Source organism: Vanessa cardui, chromosome 28 (assembly GCF_905220365.1).
Source record: "Vanessa cardui chromosome 28, ilVanCard2.1, whole genome shotgun sequence".
Lineage (NCBI taxonomy): Eukaryota > Metazoa > Arthropoda > Insecta > Lepidoptera > Nymphalidae > Vanessa > Vanessa cardui.
The window spans coordinates 4,284,880-4,311,484 of record NC_061150.1 but is presented as its reverse complement, the minus strand read 5'-3'; the positions used below and the strand labels follow the sequence as shown (position 1 = coordinate 4,311,484).

Genomic DNA, 26,605 nt, shown 5'->3' with positions numbered 1-26,605 from the left:
TATTTAGAAGCTCAAGTGAAAGATATAGTTAGCAAGAAGCTTGGGAAAAAAATAAAAGATAGTGGACTGTTCATATCAAAAATGTATCCCATGTTAGCAGGTTCCCCTGATGGAATATGTGACGACTGTATTATTGAGATTAAGTGTCCAATAAGTGATAAAACTTATTTGAATTATGTAAAAAATGATAAACCGAGTAAAAAATGCTTTGCACAGATGCAGATGCAAATGTTTCTGAGTGGCATAAAAAACTGTTACTTTTGTGTAGCAAACCCAAATTTTTGCAGCAATAAAGAAGTAGAAATTTTATCTATAAAATTTGATGAAAGTTATATATCAGAATTACTTGTTAGTGTTATTTCTTTTTGGAAATCCCATGTGTATCCACTTTTATATAAATGTATAGAATAGGAAATAAAAGTATAGAATAGAAAATAAAAAAAGTAATTTGCTTACATAAATGTGTTTTATTTAATTAGTGCATCTTGTACATTTATCAAACCACAAGCTATAGTTATTACATCATCAAGTACTTTAACTAAACTTAAGTTAAGACATGCATGGGGTTTTAACATGTTAAATTCTCGTATTCGTCGGATCAATCTTTCAACATGGATCCGCAAACTTGCAATTTGTTTTGTTTGCTTCGCTTCAGCTTTTGTAAACTTAGCTCCAGAGACAATACTTGGAGGCCTTACTAACCGCACACCCATTTGTCTCAAATAAACTTCAATATGTTTGAAACCACGGTCTGCCATGACCCACGTACCTGGTTGCAAACATTTTGAAAAATCAGATGTTTCGACAATACATGTGTCAGTAATTCGGCCTCCATAACCATTTGATATATAATTTATTAGCCCATTTGGAGTACAAGATACAAGATATTTTATAGTGTTTGCTTTCTTATAGTCTGAGAAAAAAAATGCTTGGTTTAAGGCCTTTGATGGCTTTTGGACTTCAATTTCCAAGCAGTCTATTAAACAAGTAACTTTACTATATTTATGCCTGAAAGCCATAGGTAATTTTTTTTAATTAAGTCTTTATCTAATTTTACAATAAAAGGACGCAATACGCTTGCTATAACAGGTATATTTTTAAAAAATATTTTGCTTGGATACGATTTATCCATGCCAAAATCATCAGCAAGTTCACGGAAAGAATTATTCAGTTTAATTTTTTTAAGACATAGTAAAATATGTTCAAATGGTATACCTGTCTGTTCTTGAATCACAATTCACTAAATAAAAACAGTTTAAAGGAATGCCAATATAAGCACGGGGATTATTATTAATTCTTCTCAAAGTACAATTTAAATTATTTAAATCTTCTCTCTTTTTGTCATCATCTATCATTTCGCTACAATCTGATATAGATTCTATTTGAAGAGATTTTGTGGATGGTGATGAGTCCGGCTGAGCTAAAGAGGGAGTATAGGAAGTATCACTATCTGATTTTTCTATTTTTCTTATTATTTTTGACAACACAGTTACACTTGGTTTTGATGGGTTACTATTAATAATATTTTTTATTTTAAATGGTGATGTAGAGACGGAGTGCTGAGATGGCTTCAATGGTGATGTCATCTGATTTACCAAACTGGCTTTTGTTTGGATAGCTTTGCTTCTTAAAGTTTTACTGATGTACACTTGTACTGATTTATCTAGCATTCTAGGTGTTGGTGGTTGTGTAGCTTCTTCAATAGTCTGCTGAACTGTAAAAGAAAATATATAATTATTACTAATTTAAAGAGATTACTAAATAACAAAAATCTTTATATGATTTGTGTTTTGGCAATGCAGGTGCTTTATTAATTTAAATAAATGTTAGTATCTTTTTATTCAAATAAGAATGGTGAGAAATTAAGAATATATATATATATATATATATATATTTATAATTGCGATGGCCTAATGAATATTAAAATACATACCTGAGCTACTGGATGCATTTGCAAGAGATTGTAAATTTTCTGTAACCATTCTGCTTTCTTCAAATTGCTTTTCGCATTCTTCTACAATCATCATCCTCCGTTTCTTTGCTACATGGGGTCTCTCTATTAAGTCAGACATTCTCGTTAACCTGTCTGGCTGACATATAAATTTTTTGGGCATGCATCCTGGTTTCATACGAACTTGCGATACCGATCCCATTATATGATATAGTTCTCCATATCATTTGGCAACTGCAAGATTAAAATAATTAATGAAAAGAATTAAGACAACAAAAACCAAAACAAACATAACCTCAATTGTTGTTGTGAAGCCTCACTCAATATTTAAATTTTTCTACGGTAAACAAAGATTTCAACTTTAAAATCAATATCATAATATAACATACTCACATCAAAGTGGTCTTCACAGAAATAAAGTGGTGTATTCGTCGCTACACTGTTTGGGTTTCGCCGAGCTAGCTTTAACCACTTACCTCGTATTATTTTCTTGTGTGGAACATACACAAACAACTTATTAGGGTTTACGAGAGACGTATTTTTACATAAAGGGACCGCACACGACTTATAAACCTTGGAATTCATTTTTTCAGTTAAATTTTCTTTGCAGCACATACAAAAAATGACAACGACAAGCTTGTTTATATACCCGTGACGTCACGACGTCGCCATGACACTTACGAGCTGTTTTCATACTCCAATGTCAAAGACTAAAGAAAATTATTAAAAACTGCCGTAAGGCTTATTTAATTACCGAAATACAATATGAAAGAGAATTTGAAAATCATTCGTCATGCCTAATGAATCGATGATCAAAGATTTCTTTTGAAAACTAGACGAAACTCTTACGAAACTTAATATTAAAAATAAACCAAATTTAATTTGGAATTGTGATGAAACAGGATTATCATACATAGTGAAAACGTCCAAAGTTGTAACTGACGTTGGTAAAAAGTACGTTTCCAAAAGATAACATAATTTGTTGTAGAACACGTATATGTTCTTTAAACGGAGATGCTATTTCAGACGAGGCTTTAAGCTGCTTTAACCGATTCCGCTCCTAATCCTTTAGCTTCAACTACGAGGGGCGTTCAATGTATTCTCGGTATCGAGGTGATACTAATGATAAGGGTAATTTAATTATCTCTTTATTTAATGATACTCTTTGAGGGTATAAATACAAAATTTCATTTAATTGCCACCATTAGTATTCATGATATCATTGCGAAAAGACAACTATGATCACTGATTCGACAATGATGAAAAAAAAATCGGGCATCGCGCAGTGATAAAATTCCTCACAAAACAAGAAAAAACTCAAAAAATTATCCACGAAGAAATGGTGGTGGTGGCTGTTACCAAGATTCTGCGCCTTCATTATCTACAATTTAAAAGTGGTCAAGTGAATTCAAACGGGGTAGAGAGAGCATTGAAGACGACGAAGGAAACGTCAAATTAGTCTTTAAACTTGTACTTGAAGATGCCCGTGTAAATTTTCTCTTTTGATTTGATATTTCATTATTCAATTATTCATATTGCGAACAACGGTTATACCACGCCGAAAATTAAGCCGCGGGTTTTAGGTTGTGAATCGCAAATTGCTTTGTTATCCCTGTCATGTGTTCCTGATTCCGTACGGCGGGCTTAGTTTAAATTGACTTGCGCTTTGTCGATGACTACACATTGAACGGCGAACTTTTGCGAAGGAACATTACATGACATCGAGAACTCAACATGACGTCTCAAGAAGATCAAGATAGAGCGCTTACTTTCTCGGTCGATACCTTCACGATCCGCGGGCTTTTTTTTTTTTTATAGCCCGTGAGGCCCCTTTTGCCTTTAACGAATTTATACATTTCATGACTGCATATAAACAGTTTGGTAGGTCGATGCGAGACCGGGACGCAACTTTTCTCAATAGGGAAGTATGGCTCGTCAACTATAACTTCGATGCAACTCGGTCGGAAGAAGATCGCCTGCTGATAAATTGGGACTGGCTCTGGCCCCTATTTTGGAGGGAGCCACCGGGTGAACGAGATTTTGTGAGGGAGCCTAAGATACTGAAGTTCTTCGTCGAGGAAGAGCTTAGTTTTGAGATGTGCAAGGCGGTTGCCGACGACACCAGCTCTTGTGACAACAATCCACATGAAGTGGTGTCCCCTGGAAGCGAGTGCACGAACGATATTCACCGCCATCAGTACTGCACCGCACACGTCTCTGCGTGGTTGACCAAATATTTAGTGTCGGCGATTCTTCGTAAATTATCTAAAGAGATGTTCCACGCGATGATTGCAAAAGTGCATCGAGATAATCCAGCCATCTTGGAATATTATTTCACGGGTGAACGTACGGACACACAATTGTTGCTTAACTCGGCTCGCAGCACAAGTGGTTACGGGTCGGGTGCAGCTGCAGCTGTATTTCAACAGAGTTAAGAGTGTTGAATAGTATTCATAAGTCTAAAGTACTGCAGATGGAAATAAATGGTTGTGTTTAATATGTCTACTTTTATTTGTTTAATTTATATTGGTAGTGTAGGATGATGGAGAGTTGTGCAGGTAAGGTATTGAGACCGTTCCCTCTTACGTTGAAGAGTAAGAATGCAGTGAGTTGTCATTGTTTACCGGCCTGACTTCGCTCCCTTTGACCAATCAAATCTTTTCAAATTACAAAGTCCCCTCCGTTCCCTCTTACGTTACTCCAAGTGCAAACATGCAGTCAAGCTTGGACGGCACTAGTGACGACACATTGCATCAACTCATGGGGTGCATGTCAGTTGCCTCCTCGTGGCGCACCCTGGGCAACGGGGCCGGCTTGAGCTTGCTCGCCGGCCGCGGCTAAGACTGACACGGAGGAAGGCCGCGGGGTCGCTCCTAGTACCTCTCCGATTACGGCGGAGTGGACTATGTGAGCGGCCTCGTTGGCAAATAGCGGAGGAGTGTACATATGTATAGTATGTATGTATGTAAATTATGTAAATATTTTGTACAAATTGTGTATATATGTATATATAGAGCGGAGGGCTCGTTACGAGCAATGGAGGAGGAGTGGTGGTCCACCATCTGATGCGTGGTGGTCCACCGTTTATAGGTGTGGAGATACACCGGTGGTCGGCGGCGGAGCCTGTCATCTTATCCGCCGCCACCAGGGCGTCACCATTGTTGGCGCCCAGCCTCCAGTGGCGGACTCGGGGGAGTCCGTCACGCTTACTGGACGGAGGCAACGGAGGAAGGCGCGCCCTTGGGCGCGCATTCAAAGATTTGACCGCCTCACGGCGGTCGCCGCGGGGGGGCCGCGGAAGTATGCTTTAGCGTTCCCGTAGCCCCTCCATCACGCGGTACGGTGGAAACCCGAGGAGGTTTTAGTGGGTAGGACAGGGCCTTCTGCCCTGGCACGGGGCCCTTATGGCCCCGGTCGAGTTCCACATACCCGTCCCGGTCCCCCGGCCGGGCGGGAGGCGTAAATGCCTTTCCTCCTCGTAAAACAAAAAAAAAAAAAAAAAAAACGGTGCATCAACTCATAATCAAAGTACTGAAATTTTCGAAGAAATTCCGAATGATAATGACGAAAACACTTCCGAAGCACCAAGGATAAAAAAAAAGAAAAGTTGGCGATGACTCATCATAACGCGACGTACTCAGGATTTCGATAACGATTTTATGAAACGATGTGAGCAAAGACAGAAACGGAAGGCTGAAGAATCGAGAGAGGCGGAGAAACACAAACATCCGTTAAATTTGTTTTTTGACAGTATGTGCGAGTCAACTAAAAAGGTTCCCGATTGGGTACAACGAGATGTCAAAAAAAAGCTTTTTCAAATTGTAAACAAAGCAGAGAAAAATTATAAATGTTGTTTGTCAAGGCAGACTTGTGTGGGGTCCTTGCAACGTGAAGTGATATTTGAAGATTGACCATGAATATCGACGGTTTCTCCTGTCCACGAACAAAATTCAAGTAACTTTCTTCAACGGCGATGTCTTCAAAATACTATACAACTTCGATGCCACACGAACAGAGGAAGATCGGCTGCTCATCATCTGGGATACCTTGACACCTTTATTCGGAGGGATAGTCCCTTCGGGTTTCAGAAGTTTCGTCAGATTCTCAAAGGTAGCCCTATTCATTGAAAAGCGTGTCCATCTGGACCAGTGCGAGGTCGGTTTGCACAACTCTTATTTTTGTTGTAGAATTCCGCCCGATGATCTGGATGTTTTTTGGCGTTCGTGGAGTGATCAACACCATCACTTTTGTTCCTTACAAGTCCGCTCATTCTTATTTTTGTATTTGGAACCGAAGATTTTGTTCCATGAATCGGAACAGCTGTGCTACGAAGCCGTATTGCGGACACACTTGAGCAATCCAGATGTCTAAAAGTATCATTCAATGCCGAGCAGTAAGGACACAAATATTTTACTTGATTCGGCGCGCTCCCTTAGTTAATACAGCCCTTGTACACATACATTTCATGACTGTAAATCAACAGTTTGGTAGGTTGACCAAATATTTGGTGGCGGCGATTCTTCTTAAAGAATCTAAAGAGATGTTCCATGCGATGATTGCATAAGTGCATCGAGATAATGCGACCATCTTAGAATATTATTCCACGGGTAAACGTACGAACACACAATTGTTGCTTAACTCGGCTCGCAGCATCAGTGGTTCCGGATCTGGTGCAGCTATATCTCAACAGAATTAAGAGTGTTGAATAGTCTTCATAAGTCTAAAGTACTGCAGGTTGAAAGAAATGTTTGTGTTTAATATGTCTACTTTTATTTGTTTAATTTATATTAGTAGTATAGGATGATGGAGAGTTGTGCAGGTAAGGCATTGAGACCGTTCCCTCTTACGTTACACCAATTTCAAATTAGTTTCGCTCATGACAACGGCTAGATAACGTGCCACTAGGGACCGCATACCACGTCACTCCACGATCACTTACAGTGGAGTTGCAAGGCGTGATAGTACCTACACATAAGCCACAAACAGTATTACGATAAAGAGCCGCGACAATTACCGTTTTATGGGTATTAACTACACATGGACATAGATTTCCCGGTAATACGTGGCGAGGCGTGGCGCGTTTTAGTTTAAATATAGAACAAGCCATGTGTCATTGCTCAGAATAGAGTTAATACGTGACGAGTACGAGATCCTTATTAAAATATTGTTGTTGGCGGCCTTAAGACAGTTACTCGGGCGCAGCGTATTACGATAACCTAGGGTCAATTGGCCCTAGCTACAAATTTTTGAGGAAAACCCAACTCTATATTCACTTTATGATACGTACTCATCTCTCATATAAAATCTCCAGTCACAAATCACTTTCGGTCACTGACGGTTACGAACGTGTCTACGTCTTTGCTGTCTTTATTGAGCTAAGAAAAGATAAACGTAAAACAATGTCCGCACCGACAGAAGCAAGCTGTTGCATACAATTGTTGACAGAGTTAAACGTGAAGACTTTCGAAGCCACATTTCAAAATGGAAAACTGAGCATCGAGTACCTTATCCATTACGAAATTATGGTAGAAAAATGTCTGCAAATATGCCTCAACAGCTTGGTACCACTGTGCGGAGGTATCACACCTCCAGGTATACGCCAATTCACCTATATCTCTAAGCTCTCCAATTTCATCGGGTTCATAAACATGGACGACTGTTCACACGGTGACTACGCTCTCGATTCTTCTTAAAGAATCTAAAGAGATGTTCCATGCGATGATTGCAAAAGTGCATCGAGGTTATCCAGCCATCATGGAATGTTATTCCACGGGTGAACGTACGGACACACAATTGTTGCTTAACTCGGCTCGCAGCATCAGCAGTGCCTTAAGGTATTCCAGCATCTATATGAGGTAATCATGAGCGCTAGTCAAGGTCGTGGATCGTGATCGTGAAGGTCGTAGACTCGCCAAGGTGTACATAGCAATTTTTATTTGTTTTACTACAAAGACTGTGCACTTGGGAGCTTATGGGTGACATAACTAGCCATAGCCAACGTATTGAACAACTCCGCTAACACTTTTGGACCAGATGGTGTAAAGAGTTCATCTCCGAGCTACAGCAACGAACAAAGTGGCGTTCATGTAAATTAATTTAAAGCTGGATTCTCTGGTTGTAAAGAGGAGAATATTCCACCTTTGAAATGGATACTGGGACGAGTTGTCGCCGTATGTTTATTTTATGACAGATGTAAACGATCAGATTGGATTAAATGTTTTCACGAGACGCTGTGTTTTATTTTTACCTCGGATTTCAACAATACATAACAGTGGCGACGAGCGACAAACTTAATTTAAGTGCGTGTTTAAGCCGAATATTTATAAAAATGTCAAGCGGCAAATTAAATGAGTTCGATATGAATACCGATGAGTGGTCTTCGTACGTAGATAGACTGGAAATGTAGTTCAAAGTAATAAGACGGATGACGAAATGAAATTACCAATATTAATTGCGTCTATGGGGGACCAGGCATACGAATTGCTAGTTAATCTGTCGAGTCCAAAAAAAACTCGCAGATCTAAGTTCTAAAGAAGCATTTGCAACCGGCGCCATCTGTGCGTGCTTGCGGCCGGGTCATGCAGTATTTAGATTTCAAAATGGACATAACAAAATATCTTATCTACGGCGGACCAATTGGACCAAGCCCTGCTTTGTGTTAGAGCCCCTCTGTAGATCGCATAACACGACAGCCCCAATTTACGAGAATTCATAGAAAATGATGAGGACATTACTCCTTCTAAAAAGCGCAGGCTAGTTAGACCTGTGCCACATCTCTCAAAAAGAATTAAAGATGCACAACATTTGCCTATTTTTGCCAAAGGCACTCAAAACAATAGGTCGAAGCGTCGTAAGAAATGTTGTAGCCAACTTACATTTGTGAAATGACACATGGAATTTTTTCAATATTTTTTTCTTATTTCTTAAACCAAATTTAAGACCTCAACGAAGAAGTTACTCAGTTTCAGGAGGAAATACAGAATACACTACTAATGAGGATAGTGTAGGCCGTAATACATAATGTGAAGAATTTTTAATGAGTAAGGTACGTGACCGAAATAAGGCCTATTCCCTAATAAGGCATATTTTTTAAAATTCCCGCTTTGCGATTTCATTTTTCCCGCCGAATGCTCAAGGTTTATGCGTGTGCGTATATTACGCACACCAACGCAGTAGGGAGCTCGGGACGAGAACGCGTTGCGAGTAGCAGTCGAAAACTGTCATAGTGCGGAGCGCTTGCTTGTTTTTATAAATATATTATAGAAAACATTGTCTGTTTACGTTTCAGATATCTCGAGGTATGTTCTCTTTTGTTTTTATGATCTTGTGTTTAATTATTTAAAGTTATATACGACTTAAAAGGTTATATTGTTAATGGTCTCTAAATAATAATTGTTTTATGTGTACACGTGGTATGCCTTAATAAAGCCTACGAAAAACACGTGTAGGCCTTATTTGGACTATCAGTTATATGTGTTATATTTTTTTAAGTATATTGATGTAAAATGTTTTGCTTTTAGTTAAAATATGGAAGAGGGTGCATCAAATTCAACAACGAAGAAAAAAAGGGCTCAATGGACGTCTCAACAGATGGAAAATGCTGTCAGGATGGTACTGCAGCGTCTAGGTACAATATTCCAAGACGAACCCTAAGAAACCATCTGAAAAGTGGATCCATCAAACGAAAGCTAGGTCGTTCAGCCATATTTACCGCAGAACAGGAAGAGAGTCTTGTGAAAAGAATAATTCGTTTAGCTGATGTTGGAATGCCCATGACTGCAAAAATGTTAAGAATTCAAGCTTTTACGTTCTGTAAAATCAAAAACATCCCAAACACCTTCAATAATTCTAAAAATACTGCAGGAAAGAAATGGCTAAGATTGTTTCTCAAACGACATCCTGAACTTGCGCGTCGTAAGGCACAAATGATGAACCCAGCTCGTGCACAAAAGTTGAACAAGCACATTGTAAGCGACCACTTTTCAAAATATAAACAAATTTTAGATAAGCTTGGAATTGAGCATAGACCAGAGACCATATATAACATTGATGAAAAGAACTGCCGCATATCTTTGCATCATCAACAACAAATTCTTACTGTCAAAGGTAAAAAGCGGGTCCATCAAATTGCAAACGAGCATGCTGAAAGTGTGACTGTGGTAGGCTGCGCAAATGCTATTGGTTCAGCTATTCCCCCAATGATGTTATTTAAAGGTAAACGAGAAAAACCAGAATATAAAGATAATTTACCTTCAGGCGCTCTTGTCAAGATGACACCAAAAGGAAGCATGACGACTAAAACTTTTATTGAGTTTCTTAAACATTTGAATAAGTTCAGAACAGCAGGACCCTGTCTTCTCATATTTGATGGCGCTAAATGTCATCTGGACTTCACTATCGTGGAAGAAGCTGATAAATTAGGCATCACTTTATATTGTCTTCCATCAAACACGACCCACGAACTACAGCCCATGGACAAATCCGTTTATCGTTCTTTCGAGCATCATTGGGATCAAGAGCTTATTAAATACGTCAATCAGCAACCTGAAAGAACTTTAAATAAGACGAGCTTTAATTTTATTTTGTCACAAGTGTGGCCTAAATGTATGACCATCAACAATATTGTGAATGGATTTCGTGCAACAGAATTATATCCTTTCAACCCTGATGCTATCCCTGAGGAGGCATTTGCTCCCTCTGTTTTATCAGAATTTCCAAATCCCACAACTGGCGAGAATGTTGAAGCTGCCGACTCCAGAGAAGTTTGTGTTGCTGAAGAATCCGAAGGTTCCTCATGTACAGATACTGAGAATTTACCGTTATCTTTGCTTTCAAGTAAGTATTGTTCTGAAACTCCACAAAAAGAAGAAAATCACATTGAAACTAAAAGTGAGATTCACGAATTTTTGCCAACTCCGAAATTTAAAATAAGTCAGTCAGCCTCACGAAAGAAATCTTTGAATTATAAGGCTCAAGAGGTCACAAAAGACTTATTTGGTGATGTTAAGAGTTCAACATCGCAGCCCCACACATCAAGACCAACACCGACAGCAATCTCTGGAACTCCTTTGATTAATTTGACCGCAGCAATTTCAACAGCTCCTCAGCAGCCAGAAAATTTGTCTTCAGAAATTGTTTCATCGTTAGCAAATCCTACCGTTTCATCGAAGTCTAAAACTGCGAAATCTAATAGAAAACCTTAGTTAATTAAAACGAAACATGACAATATGTCTTCATGGTACTGTCCAGCTTGCAAGGAAGATCGGGTTGATGACATGCGGCAATGTCTTACTTGTAATGTCTGGTATCATGAATTATGTGTTGGTTTAACACCAGATGACAAAGAATTTTATTGTTCTGGTGAGTGTATAAAGAAAAAAATAAAAAAGCTGACTAATTAGTATTCCTAAATGCACGATAATGTATTTGTAAGACTGATTAAAACGTCCAAAAATAATAATTAAGACCTCATTATATTTATAATTAATACTAAGGTCATTATGCTGCAATTAAGAAGTTAAAAATGTTTCTTGTTTTCTTAAGGCCTTATTAGGATATAGGGTTCCCAATAAGGCCAAAATGACAGTTAAGATTTATTTTTGCCTAGAAGAGCGATTTTTGTTTATTGTTCAGTTTTGTTAACTTTATTATAAAGTTTAATAAATAAATATTACAACTTCAAAGTATTGTTGTTTTATTGTTGTAAACTTAAAAGATACGACGAGCTAAAATTAAGGTAGGCCTTAATTGGTGACCTTACCTTAGTAGTAACGCAGCGAACTCCTTTCTAACACACCCTATTATTGAAATGTGCAAATATAAAGCTACTGTACCGACTTTCAATGTTACTAGAATGGGTTTGATTAGGGGAATTCCCAATCTACAGTAATCACATTTAAAGGGAAAATGCTTCCCACTTAAGTATATTCCTAACATACTTCGCTTCCTGTTGAAACATATAAACTTTCCACAATCCAATGCCTAAACTGCTGCCTTTATGGTCATATTAAAACTCAGTGTTGAACACTGTCTATGTATTTTAACTGCCCAAAATACCACAACAAGTTCGCCCTGTAATGTAAGTAAAGGTAACGCCACACAGATTGCTCAGGTATTCACTTTCCCACAGATAAGGACTGTCCTGAGTTTTCACGTCAGTAATCCATCAAAGTTGTTGTCTGAGGATAAAGTATCGTATATCGAAGCATCTTCAGGGTTCTCTCCTCATTCAATAAAATGGTTAGAGAATTTCTGTCAGAGCGACTCAACACTATGGATAATGAAGCCTCGCATCGAAAATATCTGCGAATTCGCACGAACGCACCGCAAGAATTTCCGATCAGCTTCGCATCGCACATTCCTGCGATATTACGACAACCTTGGTGACGCCATTTTAATCCGCTCTGAGACAGCTTTAGAGAAAGACACGCGGCGCCTGCGCCGTCTTCTTTGTTTATAAAAAAAATGACGGAATATGATATAGATTTTTAATTCCTTTAATTGAGGAGCGTCCAGTCCTTTGGGACACAAGTGATGAACATTATAAAAATAAATTTATTAAGCAAGATGCGTGGAGGAGCATGTGTGAAAGTTTGTTTCCAAATTTCCAAGACAAAGAAAACAGCGAAAAAGCAAAACTTGGTAAGTACTTTTATCTCTACAACAATACAATCAATGCATATACCATAATACCTGTTTACTTCCAGGTAGAATATATTAATTTAAATAATTGTATTAACTAACATGACTGTATTTTTAAATGTTGAAAAATATTAACTACTGAGTTTCTTGCCGGTTCTTCTCGGTAGAATCTACTTTCCGAACCGGTGGTAGCTTCAGTTAATTGTTAAATGACGATTGAGACAAAAGTGCTTGTAAAAGCCCACTTGAATAAAGTTTACAGTACTCAAAACATTTGTTAGGATTTTTTTAATTTTACCAAAAGGGGACGTTATATGACGACCATACCTTAGCGTTTATCCTCACATTCAAAAATCGTAGTTTAGACTGTAATTCAGTCTGTAATACATATATCATTAATTATCTTTTTCTGTACTCTTTGTTTGAATTCAGATTTGGGATAACTGGAAAACAAAAACTAAAAAAAATACATGGTCATTAGACGGCATGCAAGTGGCACCGGTGGTGGTTCGAGCAGCAGGCTGACCCATGCAGCTTTGGAGGAAAGGGTAGCTGTAATGGGGTTAAGTCAGCGAAATGTGGCTAGAAGACTAAAATCTAGTCGTTCAGCGGTGCGAAGAGTGTACAAAAGCTACTTAGACACGGGGAGTATCGCCGGAGACCAGGATCTCAAAGGGGGCGTGTCATGGACCCGAACGATTTAAGAAACCGATATCTTTCGGCTGTTGACGTTCAAGGTAGACTCCGAGAAAGTCATGGAGTGTCTGTGCGTGCAAAACTTAACCCCTCACAAGCCAGCGACAAAACCAAAACTCACAACATTGGATCGATTGGAATCTGGACCAATGGGCGACAGTAATGTTTAGTGATAAAAGGCGAATGTCTCTTGTAGGCTCTGATGGAGGTCATGCGAAGGCCAGGAGGTTACAGTACTACACTCAGTGTTGCATCCAAGAATTCAATTGTTAATTTTATGGTCATCAACGAACTTTTCAATCCATCTGTTAAATATTCTTCAATTACTCAAAGTTAACCCAACCGTACACCTAACAGGTCTAATCGCAAGACAGATATCGGTACTCCTCTTGGGAAAGGATATGATAAACAAGCTCATCAATCAATCATTAATAATTGTTCTCTTATTTCTCGAAATGATTGTGCTTTCTATAAAAATATTCCTAACTCGGAAAATCCAAACGACTTAGAATTGCTAAAAAAATTCTTTTTAGTATTATGTCGACTTACAATGAAAACCCCTCACCACCCAAGTTACATGTGTGGAATATGGTTGGAAGTCATATTTTAAGGAATTGTAGTCGTGATTGAATTCATTATTTTAATCTTTTCAATTATTTCGTTTTATTATCTTGGATCACTAATCTAATTCGGCAAGAGACGCGAGGGAGACTTACGGCCTAGCCACGGGGATCGGCGGCGCGAACGGCGGTGCGAATTGCGAATCGACAATTCGCGCGGCGCCGTTTGCAGGCCACGGGCAGAGGCGTTCGCCGCCGCGAATAGTGAGGACGTCCGACGGCAAAATGTCTTTATCTAAATTATCTCGATATTGTTTAGATAGTAACCGCTTTTTGGTTCAACACCTAATATTTGGAAGTGATTGTGGAGTACATGGCTTAAATAAAAATCGGGGTATAGACGGGGAATTCCACAAGAAATACGAGAATTCGCCGCGTGCCGCCGACTCCGTGGTTTACTGATTCATAAAGCAAAAACAGTAAACCTCATTTAAAAAAACCTGGTGTAATCATCTCAAGGAACAAAAAGTGTAATTCACCTCACTTTCCTTCCTGTTGAAACTCACAAACTTCCTACAATCCAATGACTTTATTGCCTTCGTTATGGTCACATTAAAACTCAGTGTCGATCACAGCCTACGTATTTTACGGGTATAGCGGACGGATTTCTGGAAGAACCAGGAAGTCAACACGATAACTGCCGGCGATACGGTGAACGGGACGTAGGAATAGTCGAGTCGGGACACGATAATAAGAATTATGGCGTCCGATCTGGTTAAAATTATTGATTATTTAATTACAGTAAAGTGTAAATCATTTAAGCCTTACTATTATATACACGCCCGCTATAAGGGACCCAAATTCCACATATAAGAGCCTTATAATGGATTTCGTTAACACGATCATCTGGCAATTAATCAAACTATTGGATTATCAAATGTTTTTTAATAGGTAAATCAAACTCTTGTGAAAAGACTTGCCTGCTACCGACCATTTACACTTACTTTAGACTTTAGAGTATAGTCAATTCAAATATTATTTTAAGTCTCTTAAAATTTTTCAAATTAAACCGAGCTTTCTCTATTATTTTTCACTAACCACTAATACAAAGTTAGGACCAATCACCAAAATTTGACTGTAGCGATCGCGGTCGTATGTTTTAAGTTTATAATTGTCACAACTTATAACAGAATGCATCGACATGCATTAAATTGCCCCTGAAATTCATCACCCCTACATCACACCACTAGAAACAGTAAGATGATACGATAACCAGAAAAAGTATAAACAAGTAGATTGCCTCCAATAATTAAAACATATAAACAGCATTTTGTGCACACATTTTGTGAGCTGCTAAAATTGAGATTTTCGCTATTTGCGATGTCAAAATTTGTTTAGCAAAGAATTTGCAATAATTATTATATATAATTGCATTTAATTATTTGCGGAATCAATTTTCTGTTGCGGATACGTTGAGGATGGTGCAAAAAGCCTTTGGTGATGAGTCTATGTCTAAAACAAATGTTTACAAGTGGTACAGTGAGTTCCGAGCCATGAAAACCGTTGAATACGACGAGCGTCCTGGGCGACCATCAACCAAAACCGACGAAGCTCACGTCCAACAAATAAAATATTTGGTGTTGAAAAACCGTCGATTACCGATTAGTGACCTTGTTGGTGAGGTTGGCATCGAAAAGCTCTGTCAATACCACTTTAAAGGATGTTTTGGGCTTCAAGCGCGTCTACTCTCGACTAGTACCAAAAATATTGAATTTTTTGAAAAAAAAGGCGTTGCATAAAAGTGTGTGGAAAGACTATCAGGATACGATTAAACGTATGATAACTGGAGACGAGACTTGGATCTATGCTTACGACCCCGAAACAACCGATCAATCGAACGAATATCGTGCCAAAGGAGAGCCGAAACCAAATAATCGCAAAGTCGCTGTAAATCGAGGTCGTATCGATTGTTTTCTTCGATTTACGTTGTGTTGTACACTGTGAATTATTTCCGCCGGGTCAAACAGTCAACAGAGAATATTATTTGAATGTTATGCAACGCTATCGGCGTAAAAAGGCCGAAATTGTGGAAAGACAATTCTTGGTTTTAAAGCCACGATAATGCACCATCCCATACTGCACTCGTAATTCGTGATAATTTCGCCAAAAACTCAACCCATATCGTTCCGCAACCACCATGAAGGGTTGGGCAATAGAGGAGCCATCGAAATAGGGTCGTGTGTATAAGTAAACCTGGAGCAACCTGCATTTGAAAAACCAGGCTACGATGTCATCATTTATTTTGACCATTGCTGTGTTCAGTATTAAAATCGTTTTGTTCTTGCAATGTGCCACTATGCAGTGAGTCACTTAAATATTAACTCAGGTCTTCAGAATGTAGTAGTGAACACTGGCTCAATCTCGCAGTGTATTTCGAGACAGGCGAACGGTAAAACAATAAATTTTGAAATCGCCGGGAGAATGTCGATTTAATGTAGTAAAACTAGAGATTTATCCATTCGCAAAAATCTCAGGTTTACACAAGAAAAATTGCTGGAAACCCGAAGAGACGAAAATGTTATTCTTGACGAGTTCCAATGCCGATCCGGTACAAATGCAACTGAACAAATTGCAGAATATGGTAATGAAGGAAGCATCGAAAATAAAAGGAATCACAAAAGAAGTAAAGGAGACAAATTACTGGAATTCTTTTGGGTGTTTCCAACATGCCAATAAACAGTTTATTAAATAACGCAGTATGGTTCAATTCTCAATGGAAATATTTACCATTGAATCATACACATACTAAAGCTGTACAAAGTATTTTTCAAAGACAATTATGTGACTTAAATTTTATCGAAAAACTTTTTGAATCGTGGCCACACGCAAAATGAGGGTTACGTAGCTCATTCAATAATAGAAAATCTGTGATAATCTGTGACAAGAGCCAAAAATGCTGGATTTATTTTTGTTCCTGACCAATACATTTCCTTAATTCATGCTACCAAAAAGACTGGCAAACCATTTATGGTAAATGAAATTAATGATAACGATTTCTTCGATTTGATGATTTCATTTGAGCAGAAAATGAACTTCAAATACAGCAAAAATGGCAGTGGTGATGTTATCAAAACTGGTGACATCAAGAATATTACATTCACCGAATTTCAGAAGTATATGATTTCTAGTATAGAGATTTGCTTTTACTTTAAAATTAAGTTCAGTTGTAGTTTCATTAATATTATTTCATTCGTTTAGTCGAGAAGAACTATATGTTGTTTAGGATGTTCAATTTTCAAATTCTTCCCCTGAAATACTACAGCGTTTGCACTGATTGACATTACAGCAGATATATATGTGTGATATGGCAAAACTAACATAACCCAATTGCTTAATTCATTAGATGTATTTCTCCTCCTAATTATGGCAGATACTTTTTGACATCAAACTGAATTCATTGTGATGATATTTTCATCACTAAAACATTTGATGATTATTGTTACTATAAACACAAACAATTAAATAAGATATCACAGCTGCAAGTTACGTAAAACAATAGTATAGGTATATAGCTTAGATTGCAATTTATTATTTGTTTAAGTAAAAGAATTTAGGACGTATATTGTGAAATATTGCATCAGCCGAGGATGCATTATTAATCCATTAGCAATGTAAATTATTATTAGATTTAACTACAATCGAGAAGTTAGTCTTAATTAGAAAATAGTAGAAAATCGTTTTAATTATAAATTGTAATTTTAAATAAATAATTTCAAGTAATTGGTTTTTTTTCAACCATCGTATTCCTACCAACGTAATTTGCATGTAGAATTTATGTAATTGCGTTTGTTTCACTACTTCTAAGAACTAAAACCATTGTGTTACTTAGCTAGCTACTAGCTGAGTTGTAATGCAGTACTGGTATAAAAGTATATATCTTCAGAAAAATTGTAAAATCCTCTGCAACGTCTTTGTTGAATAAGTATTTAACTTTGTCCACACCAGGCTTGGTAGACTCCATTGTATTAACATCAATGTCACAGTCTACTACCAGTGTTCTGAAACAATAAAAGTTTATTCAGAAAAAAAAATTCATTGTGGTTTTTAAAATTAAAAATAAAATACTTTTATCGAAATTACTATTCCTATGTGTACTGTTGCAAATCAAATCAAATATATTTAATGTTAATATGTCAGAGGCCCTGTACCACTAAACCAAGAAACCCATTATCTTAAAGGCCAGTGACCTCCCAATCAGTGTTTACATTTATTAGACTCATTATTAACTTTAAATTTAATGCTTTAATATATTAATTACTATTAATAACACAGAAAGAGAGAGAAAAAATAACATAAAACAAAATGTATATGTCAAACTAATGTGGTAAAAATACTATCAGTGTTTGTTCCTTTAATTGTTTTACAAGCACTTTTGAGTCGTCATTTAACAACTATATTAAGTATAGCTACCACTGATTCAGAAAGTAGGTTCTACCGAGAAGAACTAGCAAGAAACTCAGTAGTGCTGCTTGTTCAACATTTAATAATACAGTCATATTAGTTAATTACAATAATATTTGTATGTAATTTATCCTGATTGGAAGCCTACAAGTATTAATTCCACACTTTTTATCATCTACATTGTCTTGTATTTGACTGACTTATCAATATCAGTTGTAGGATGTAATTATGAATAATATTTATCTTAACAAGTTATATCACTGTATCAAATTGAACTGTTACTATAATTGATATGATATTATGATCTTACGTTCATTACATTAACAGGAAGTTTCGATGCATCCCATCCTTCCCCGATTATTTACAAGTTTCAAAGTATAGACAATCCCAATGCTGCAAGTAAAAGAGATATTTGTGGTATTCTACTAGTCATAGTTGTTTCAAATGTTTAAAAATAACATTAAAATAACCTAACATGGATCTTTTATTCAATATGAATTTGTAATGAAATTATTTTTAACACAATCAATCCAATCAGTATATATTTTATTCTAAATGACATTTACAAGCACTTTTCTATCGTCATTTTACGGAATTATATAGAACTCACAGCGACCACCTATTCGGAATGTCATTCGGCATAGATGGCGAGTGGCGACCGTTAAGAAACGTAGTAAATAGTTTGAATATCTATGAAGGTATGCAGCAAGAGGACGACTACGTCAACTAGCAATTTATTTTCAAATGTATCATTATATCTTTTCCACTTACCTGTTTAAACAAGAAATACCAATTACGACGACTACGCAAGCATTTGAATGTGTAAAACAAAGGATAATTATTATTTATTATTACTAGAAAACTATGTTATTTTTACCATTGCTATAAGATACACTCATAAATCTAAACTTTCACAGTTTAAAATTGTAATAGAACATCGTAAATTATCATTTAAAATAGCCAATAGCCATGATGTCGAGACTCGAGTAACTTGAACTTGACACTTGACAGTTGACAGGCACCTATTTGGTAGTAAATACTAAATAGCTGTGTCTGTGTGACCAGTCTTGTCTAAATTTTGCATTTATTTTTATTTTTATTAATGCTTATGCTAAAATATTATTAACGAAAATATAACTTAATTAGTTAAGAATATTTATTAACAAATAATAATTTCTAAATAATGAGACATCCATATTTTATACGAAGTTGTCGAATTTTCTAACTTTCGTATATTTTTAATGGCTTTAAATTAACGCATTTACTTTGTTATGTTTGGAATTAGAGTATCAAGTTATTTTCTTTGCAGGTGTGTTTTTATACTGTTTATTAGTTGAAATATGCGTACACAAGCTAGGAGATAGGCAAATTGCCTAACCATTGCCGTCAAATGACCACAAATGACCTACATTTACGGAACAATATATGAATAAGAATTACAAGTATATCTTCAGAATGTTTGTAAAATTCTTGTACCACGGAGAACTATTCTTGAAATATAAGATAACTAGCGACCCGCCCCGGCTTCGCACGGGTGCAATACTGATACTAAATATACTACAGAATTTGTTTATTAACGACATCACATTGCAAACTTCTAAAATTATCAGTGTTTCTTTACTATATTGTTTATGTATTATATATGTTACAGCCAAAGTAATAAATCTGGCTATTATGTATAATGGCTAGCCATTATGCATAATATCTACTCAGTTTGGTTAAAGTGATAATGGACACAAAATTAATCACATTAACTAGCTATTATATATAATATCTTCGATGACTTGGATAATGTAATAAAACATGTAGGTATGCGTTTAAAATTAAAAAATTATATTTAAATTTGCCTTAACTAATCATAAAGATTATTTAAAGAATTAAAATAACATAAGATAGTAATTTCACGTCAATTAACATTGTTATAAAATTATTTAACTTTAATTTATAAAGTAAATTAAAACAAAAATGGCTATAAAACAAAAACATAAAAACACATGAATCAATACCCAATAAAGACAAAAATAATAAAGTTTTTAAAACGAACTGACATTAATTAACCAGGTCATAATTATTATTTATTCTTACAAGTAAGGCTCTTGTGACATTTTGAGTTACACATGAGGTTTGACTTTTTACATTTACACCGATTTGAAACGCATTCTCTAGTACAGTTGCAATGCTGAAATCTTTGGCCGCCAAGATGTGACTCTTTTATGCACATTCCCTGACGGCAACTTCATGTTGAGGAACGGTATCTATTGTAAAAAACGTTTCTTTGCAGACAGTGAACTGATTCCTTCCGTAAAGTTGAAGATAAAGAGAGGGAGGGGTAACAAGTCGGCTAGACCGTATTTATTACTTTGACTTACTTTGACACGTTATTATAAATAATGTCCAGACAAAGTGATTAATTTATTACTTTGTCTAGTGAATTTGGCCATTATATATAATGACCAGTCGCAATAGCTATTTAATCACTATGACTGTAACATATACACAAACCTTCCCCTTGAATCACACTATCTATTAAAAAAACCGCAGAAAAAATTTTGAATACGCAATTATTTTTATTATATTTTAGTGCATATTTTTGTTTGAAGTCTCTTTTTCTTTTTGTTAAAATTTTTATTTATTTAGTAACTAATGTTATTTCCCTCGTTAGAGCGCTTCGATAATAACCGCTATCTTATAGTATTTAGCCAGCGTTTGCAATATATGCGCAAAAATGTGTCTTTTTACGACATCACATTAGAAGCCTCTAAAATTATCAGTGTTTATCTACTATATTGTCCACGTATTATATATACAAAGTCATTCTCTTTAAATCACTCACTCACTCATCCTATGCAGTGATAACAAATAGGTACAATATACACAGTTTTCACTCATTAGGACATACAAACCGCTATGTCCATGCGTTTTAAAACTGTAATATCTTCGAAAATATTCATTTAAATTAAATGCTGTAAAGGGTCGTATTGATCTATATTGAATGTACAATTTAAAATAAATAAGGAAAAATTTCACCTAATTGGATAAGGATTAATGCTATATTGCTTAAAATCGCTTCGAAAATAAGCCATTTTACTCGTAAAAATAAAAGATAACAAAATGTTTATTGTGGGTTATCTTTAAGAGATAGACATATACCATCGCGGACTTTTTTGTAGACATTTTTGAGATGTACAATTCTGTAGTACATTATTTTGATCTATCGAGTAGGGTTCAGCCAATGTTTACAATATAAGCGCAAAAAAATTAAATAAATTACGACATTACATGAGAAACTTTTGAATTATCAGTGTTGCTTAACTTTAACTATATTGTCTGTGTATTATATATATATAAAAACCTTTCTCTCGAATCACTCTATCAATTAAAAAAAACCGCATCAGAATCCGTTGCTTAGTTTTAAAGATTAAAGCGTACAAAGGGATATAGGGACAGAAAAAGTGACATTGTTTTATACTATGTAAAGATTTATATTGGTACGGGTAAAATATAATATAATCTAGGGCATAAAATAAAGTTTAATAAAATCAATCACTTTCAAAATGTGGGGTTAAAAATCTCAGGCGAGAGATTTTCCCAGATATTGGTTTAAAATTATTAACTTATAGCTCACGCGATCGGAAAACTATAGTTACTAAAAAATCATAAAATGGCAACACTGAAAATCGATTGATTATTAGCATTTAAAAAAAAAACTTTTACGTTTGTTATCTGTACTTGAATGACATTTGATTTTTAATCTTTAAATAGTAAATACGATTCTGTTTAGTTGTTTACTCATTTACTGTTATTGCACAACTAAAAGCCATTAAACCAAGAATTTAATTGAAACCTGTTATTGATTACTATTAATATACAATTAAAAGAGATGTAGAAATTATGTATATTCTGGACTTTCTACGGAGTGCTTATATCAAAGACTTAGGTTACGAGAATGGCTAACGAGATAAGTATGTATTTTACATTTTGAATTTCTTCGGCGGACGATAACGATTCTATTGAGAAAATAGTTCTGCTGTGCTTGAAGATGGTCAACGACAAAGTTCTCTTATGGTCACAAGTTTAAACAACGATATGCTTCCAGATTCATTTATTAACACTAATTCCTCATTTATTTTAGCCACTAATCCGTGTTTTACAATACATATTTATATCCAAATTGGCCTATAATTGTCATTATTTTAAAAATAATTAGCATTATAACCAAACACTGCCATTTGATTTCTTGACATTCTCAGTCTTACTGGCCAGTATCACACCTTCGGCCAGTATTAATCGTGAAAAATTAAAATATTGTATTACAACACATTCTAAAATTAGTCAATCGACATATTATTAATTAAATTGATCTAATAATAGTTATACAATGTATAAAAAAAAATAACTAACAGTTCTTTGTTGTCTTTGTGGTATGTCTGTTCTTATTAATAAAATCATTCTTGTATTACTGTACTGCAGATGATACTTATTGTTATAGGTCTTTATTTGATACAACATTTCCCTAAAACTTTTTCTATTAATGAGTCTAGGCTTGATGAAATATTAAAACATTATTTTTATGTTTTAAGTCTCAAATGTTGAAGTACATTAATTGAGATACAATTGACAGGCATTTACTTTTTCATATAAAATACAACTATTCAAAACCACCAGAAATAGTCAATAAGCCTTAATATTAGACATGACTTTATAATATTAAAACAAATAAAAAAAAATACCCAAAAACTAAAAACCAGCACAGCTTTTGCTTCAAAACTTTAAATTTAGTAATAAGTTTTTACATTCAAACTATTTAGTACTTATCACTATTTAAAACTTAAGAATAATTATTATACTGAATTATCTGTTAACATTTAATGAAAAATTAAAATTAGACTCACCATACTTCGTTGTTGCGACCAAATTTACCACATACTAAGCAGTTATTTAAATCGTCATCTCCATCGTCATCACATATCTGATTAAGACTAACTCCTGATTATGAGGAAGAGTTTAGATCTTGTAGTACGCGCCTTTTAGCTTTATTTGCAACATTTTTCTTAGTTTTCTTGCTATCTTTTGGCGGTATGTTTTTTCCTTTTGCTGTAATATGTTTTTAGTAAATAAAACAATTATTCGTAATTTTATAATGCATATTATTCCATATAAAGGTATATTTGTAATGACATAACCAATAATACGTTGCTAAGGAACTAGATTATATATTCTAAAGGATATGTTAGCCCTCTGCCGCAATTTGACGTGCTATTAAAGGTGCCGAAAGCATTTGGTCGACATGTCGACGTATTATCTCTTTTTCATCTGTGACTATTTGATAATGTAATATTCCTAGTCGTTTTTGAATTGTTCCAAAAATCCTTTTTTTATTTTTACCGTATAATCGAACTTGTACTCTGTCCCCCTCTTTAAATTGTTTATTTAAAATTATGCTTTCTTTTAATTGTACTCTAGTACTCGTATCTCTTTCAAATATTGTATGTTAATATGTCCTTATATTTCTGCCAAACATGAGTTCGTATGGACTCCGACCGCATACCCCCGGGGCAGTGGCGGATTGAAGGTCCAGAGCGCTCTAGGCAATCACTTTATCGGCGCCCCTGTACCAGCCATAAATGGCCATCCTAATACTATAAATTTTAACTAGTTGTTTTTGCAATTACGATGACGTTGTATCATCAAACCCTAGACTTTAGTAGACCAGGACCCTTGTACTTACGCTAATGCATGTAGATATAGATTATGTAAAAGCTTAAATAATTTATTATTATTAATAAATGAAACAAAATAAGTTTTGAGTTATTTATTAAAAAAATTATACGTAAGTAGTAAAAGAATAACAAAAACAATTTTAAAAATTAAAAATTTCTACGTCAACATTTTTGTTTCGCGAAATTGTCAATAACATCGTCGTAGTTTAAAGACATCAATAAGGTAGATTCAATGTTTAGTATTGCTAACGAATTTAATCTCTTATCTGTCATGGTTGAGCGAAGATAGTTTTTCACTCTCTTTAGGCATGAAAAACTCCGCTCACCACTGCAATTACTGACTGCCGTCGATACGCACATTCGTAAGGCTATGTCAATGTTGGGGTAAATTGTTTCAAGCTCTTTATTTCTCAGAACCTGTAATACCGCGTTCATTGTTCGGGGCAGTTCTCCCTCTCGAGCTATTGTTATTAAATAAGAACGTAGATGGATACATTCGTCAACAAAGCATTTTTCTAAATCATTAAAATACATTGTTACCAACGTACTTGCTATTTTGAACTTCTTCGATGTTTAAATTTGTTAAATTACATAAAAATGAAAATTTATTGCAAAAGTTATTGTACGCTTTTCGTCTCTTTTCAAGTTCAACGACAATTCGGTCTATAATTCCTAGATATACTGATACTCGGAATGTGTCCCGACCCGATAATGAAGAAGTTATATCTTCAGCAGATTCATCTGCTGTTAGTTTTCTCTTCCGTATCCTCTTTGTGTCCTTTTCATATTCTTTTACTAATGACAGTTCCAAGGCTTGCTGTTCATATTTATCAAAATTTCCCCTTTCTGTAGAAATTATGTGAATTATACTGTCATACAATTGAACAACAGTACAAATATCAATATCAACGGATTGCAATTTTTTGTTGGTTTTGTTCATGTGAACCAAAATAAAACTCCAAAACACGGTCATAAAGGCAGTTTCTAGCCGTTCTAATTTCGACCTTATACCTTTAGCTTCACATACAGTAGAACGTTTTTGCGCAGGATTGCTTTCGATAGCAATCAAAACATCGTGAATTTCTGAAAATGACTCATTTAAGCTGTTACAAGCATCGGCTCGAGCTGACCAGCGTGTGTCGGATGGATTTTTGACAGTAGGTTTATTTTACTTATCATTACCTAGACGTATTTGTGATTAAAGAGTTTCCCATCTTTGAGTTGAAGCTGTAAAAAATGTGTAAATTTCTTGAAGGAGACCAAAGAACCAACAAGCTTCTTGAGCGCTGAATGCGTATTCAGCGGCACATTCACCTACTAAGTTCAGTGAATGTGCGGAGCAGGGTATATAATCTGCTAGGGAACATAGTTCTTTTATTTTCACCTGTAATCCATTGTATATGCCAGACATATTTGCAGCGTTATCATACGACTGGCCTCTACAGTCCAATATATTAATTTCAAACATGTCTAATGTATTAATTATAGCATCTGCCATGTCTTGTGATTTGTGGCCGACGTATGCGATAAACTTCAGAAAACGTTCAACGGGCGTACCATCGGCTTTAACTCTTCAATTCCCATGTCCAAGAGAATTGAAAAAAATATATTCTATTTAAATAAAATAACTTAGATACATTTTGTTAAGACAAAAAATATATACAAAAAAAATTTAAACTACCCCCTTTCTTCTTATGGGGGGGTCACCTACAGGTGACACTGGGCATTAGCAGTTGAGACTTTGAAGGACACATGTGATATTTTGTATTCTTTCGATAGGAATAAAACGTCAGCTTTTATAATAATATTTATTTAAATGAATAAAAAATTTAACACTTATTTATTGTGAAAGCTGTACCAACACTTCAGATGCAAACCGATGTTGCACTTGGCACACATTTTTCTAGTGCGTTGGTGACAATATCCGCATCTTCGTTGAGAGCAGTCGATTTGCGAGTGATCGACCGCACTTCCTGCACTCCTCACCTCGGTAGGCACTCTTATCTGCAAAGGAACTCCACAAGACGAATTTCGGTTCGGAGGCTTGCCATATTTTTGCAGGTAGACAATTGCCACATTTCGTCGGAAATCGCAGTAGGTCCAGTTATTTTCTGACTGTCTTTTGATCAGCCACGCATTTTGGCAAGCTGCATCTAAGCCAAAAGCAAACAGAGGGAACCACCACTTTTTACCGCGAAGGGCTACCCTCATGGAGTCAACGTTTTCGTCGAAACCGTCTACCCCACCCATATACTTATTGTACATCTTGATGATAGCTGGGCAATCAACTTGAATTTTTGCTCGTTTTTTATCCACAAATCCAATCCGATCCACCTTTGTGATTGGATCCAATCCGTGGCATTTGGACGCAATAGTAACGATACTATTGTCGTGCCACTTAGCCGCAACAATCTCCTCCGAAGCTTTATAACAAAGCTTTCCTCGTGGCTCCTTTTTCATCTCCTTTGAATTTGGCAAACTGCAATTCTCTAGACGGTTTTCCCGAATAGTACCTGTTCCTCCAACATTCTGCTCTCGCAAACACTTTAGTAAAGGTAGACCAGTAAAAAAATTAT

The 26,605-nt window shown here is 35.7% G+C and overlaps 1 protein-coding gene and 1 pseudogene across 1 annotated transcript; one reads left to right on the top strand and one right to left on the bottom strand.

Moving 5' to 3' along the window:
* Nucleotides 1-447: 447 nt before the first annotated feature.
* On the bottom strand, nucleotides 448-2,655 carry LOC124541566 (annotated as a pseudogene).
* A 4,695-nt stretch (nucleotides 2,656-7,350) lies between these two features.
* LOC124541391 lies at nucleotides 7,351-11,638 on the top strand. Its single transcript, XM_047119246.1, has 4 exons — nucleotides 7,351-7,543; nucleotides 7,647-7,785; nucleotides 9,240-9,249; nucleotides 9,472-11,638. The coding sequence occupies exons 1-4, from the start codon at nucleotides 7,351-7,353 to the stop codon at nucleotides 11,152-11,154; spliced, it is 2,025 nt and encodes a 674-aa protein (XP_046975202.1). The 3' UTR covers nucleotides 11,155-11,638.
* The last annotated feature ends 14,967 nt before the right edge of the window (nucleotides 11,639-26,605 follow it).

Bases quoted from the DNA above. Each gene is read 5' to 3' on its own strand.
- LOC124541391 (XM_047119246.1), top strand. From the start codon at position 7,351: ATGTCCGCACCGACAGAAGCAAGCTGTTGCATACAATTGTTGACAGAG. The intron at 7,544-7,646 runs GTATACGCCAAT...TTCTTCTTAAAG, and splicing joins CGGAGGTATCACACCTCCAG to AATCTAAAGAGATGTTCCAT.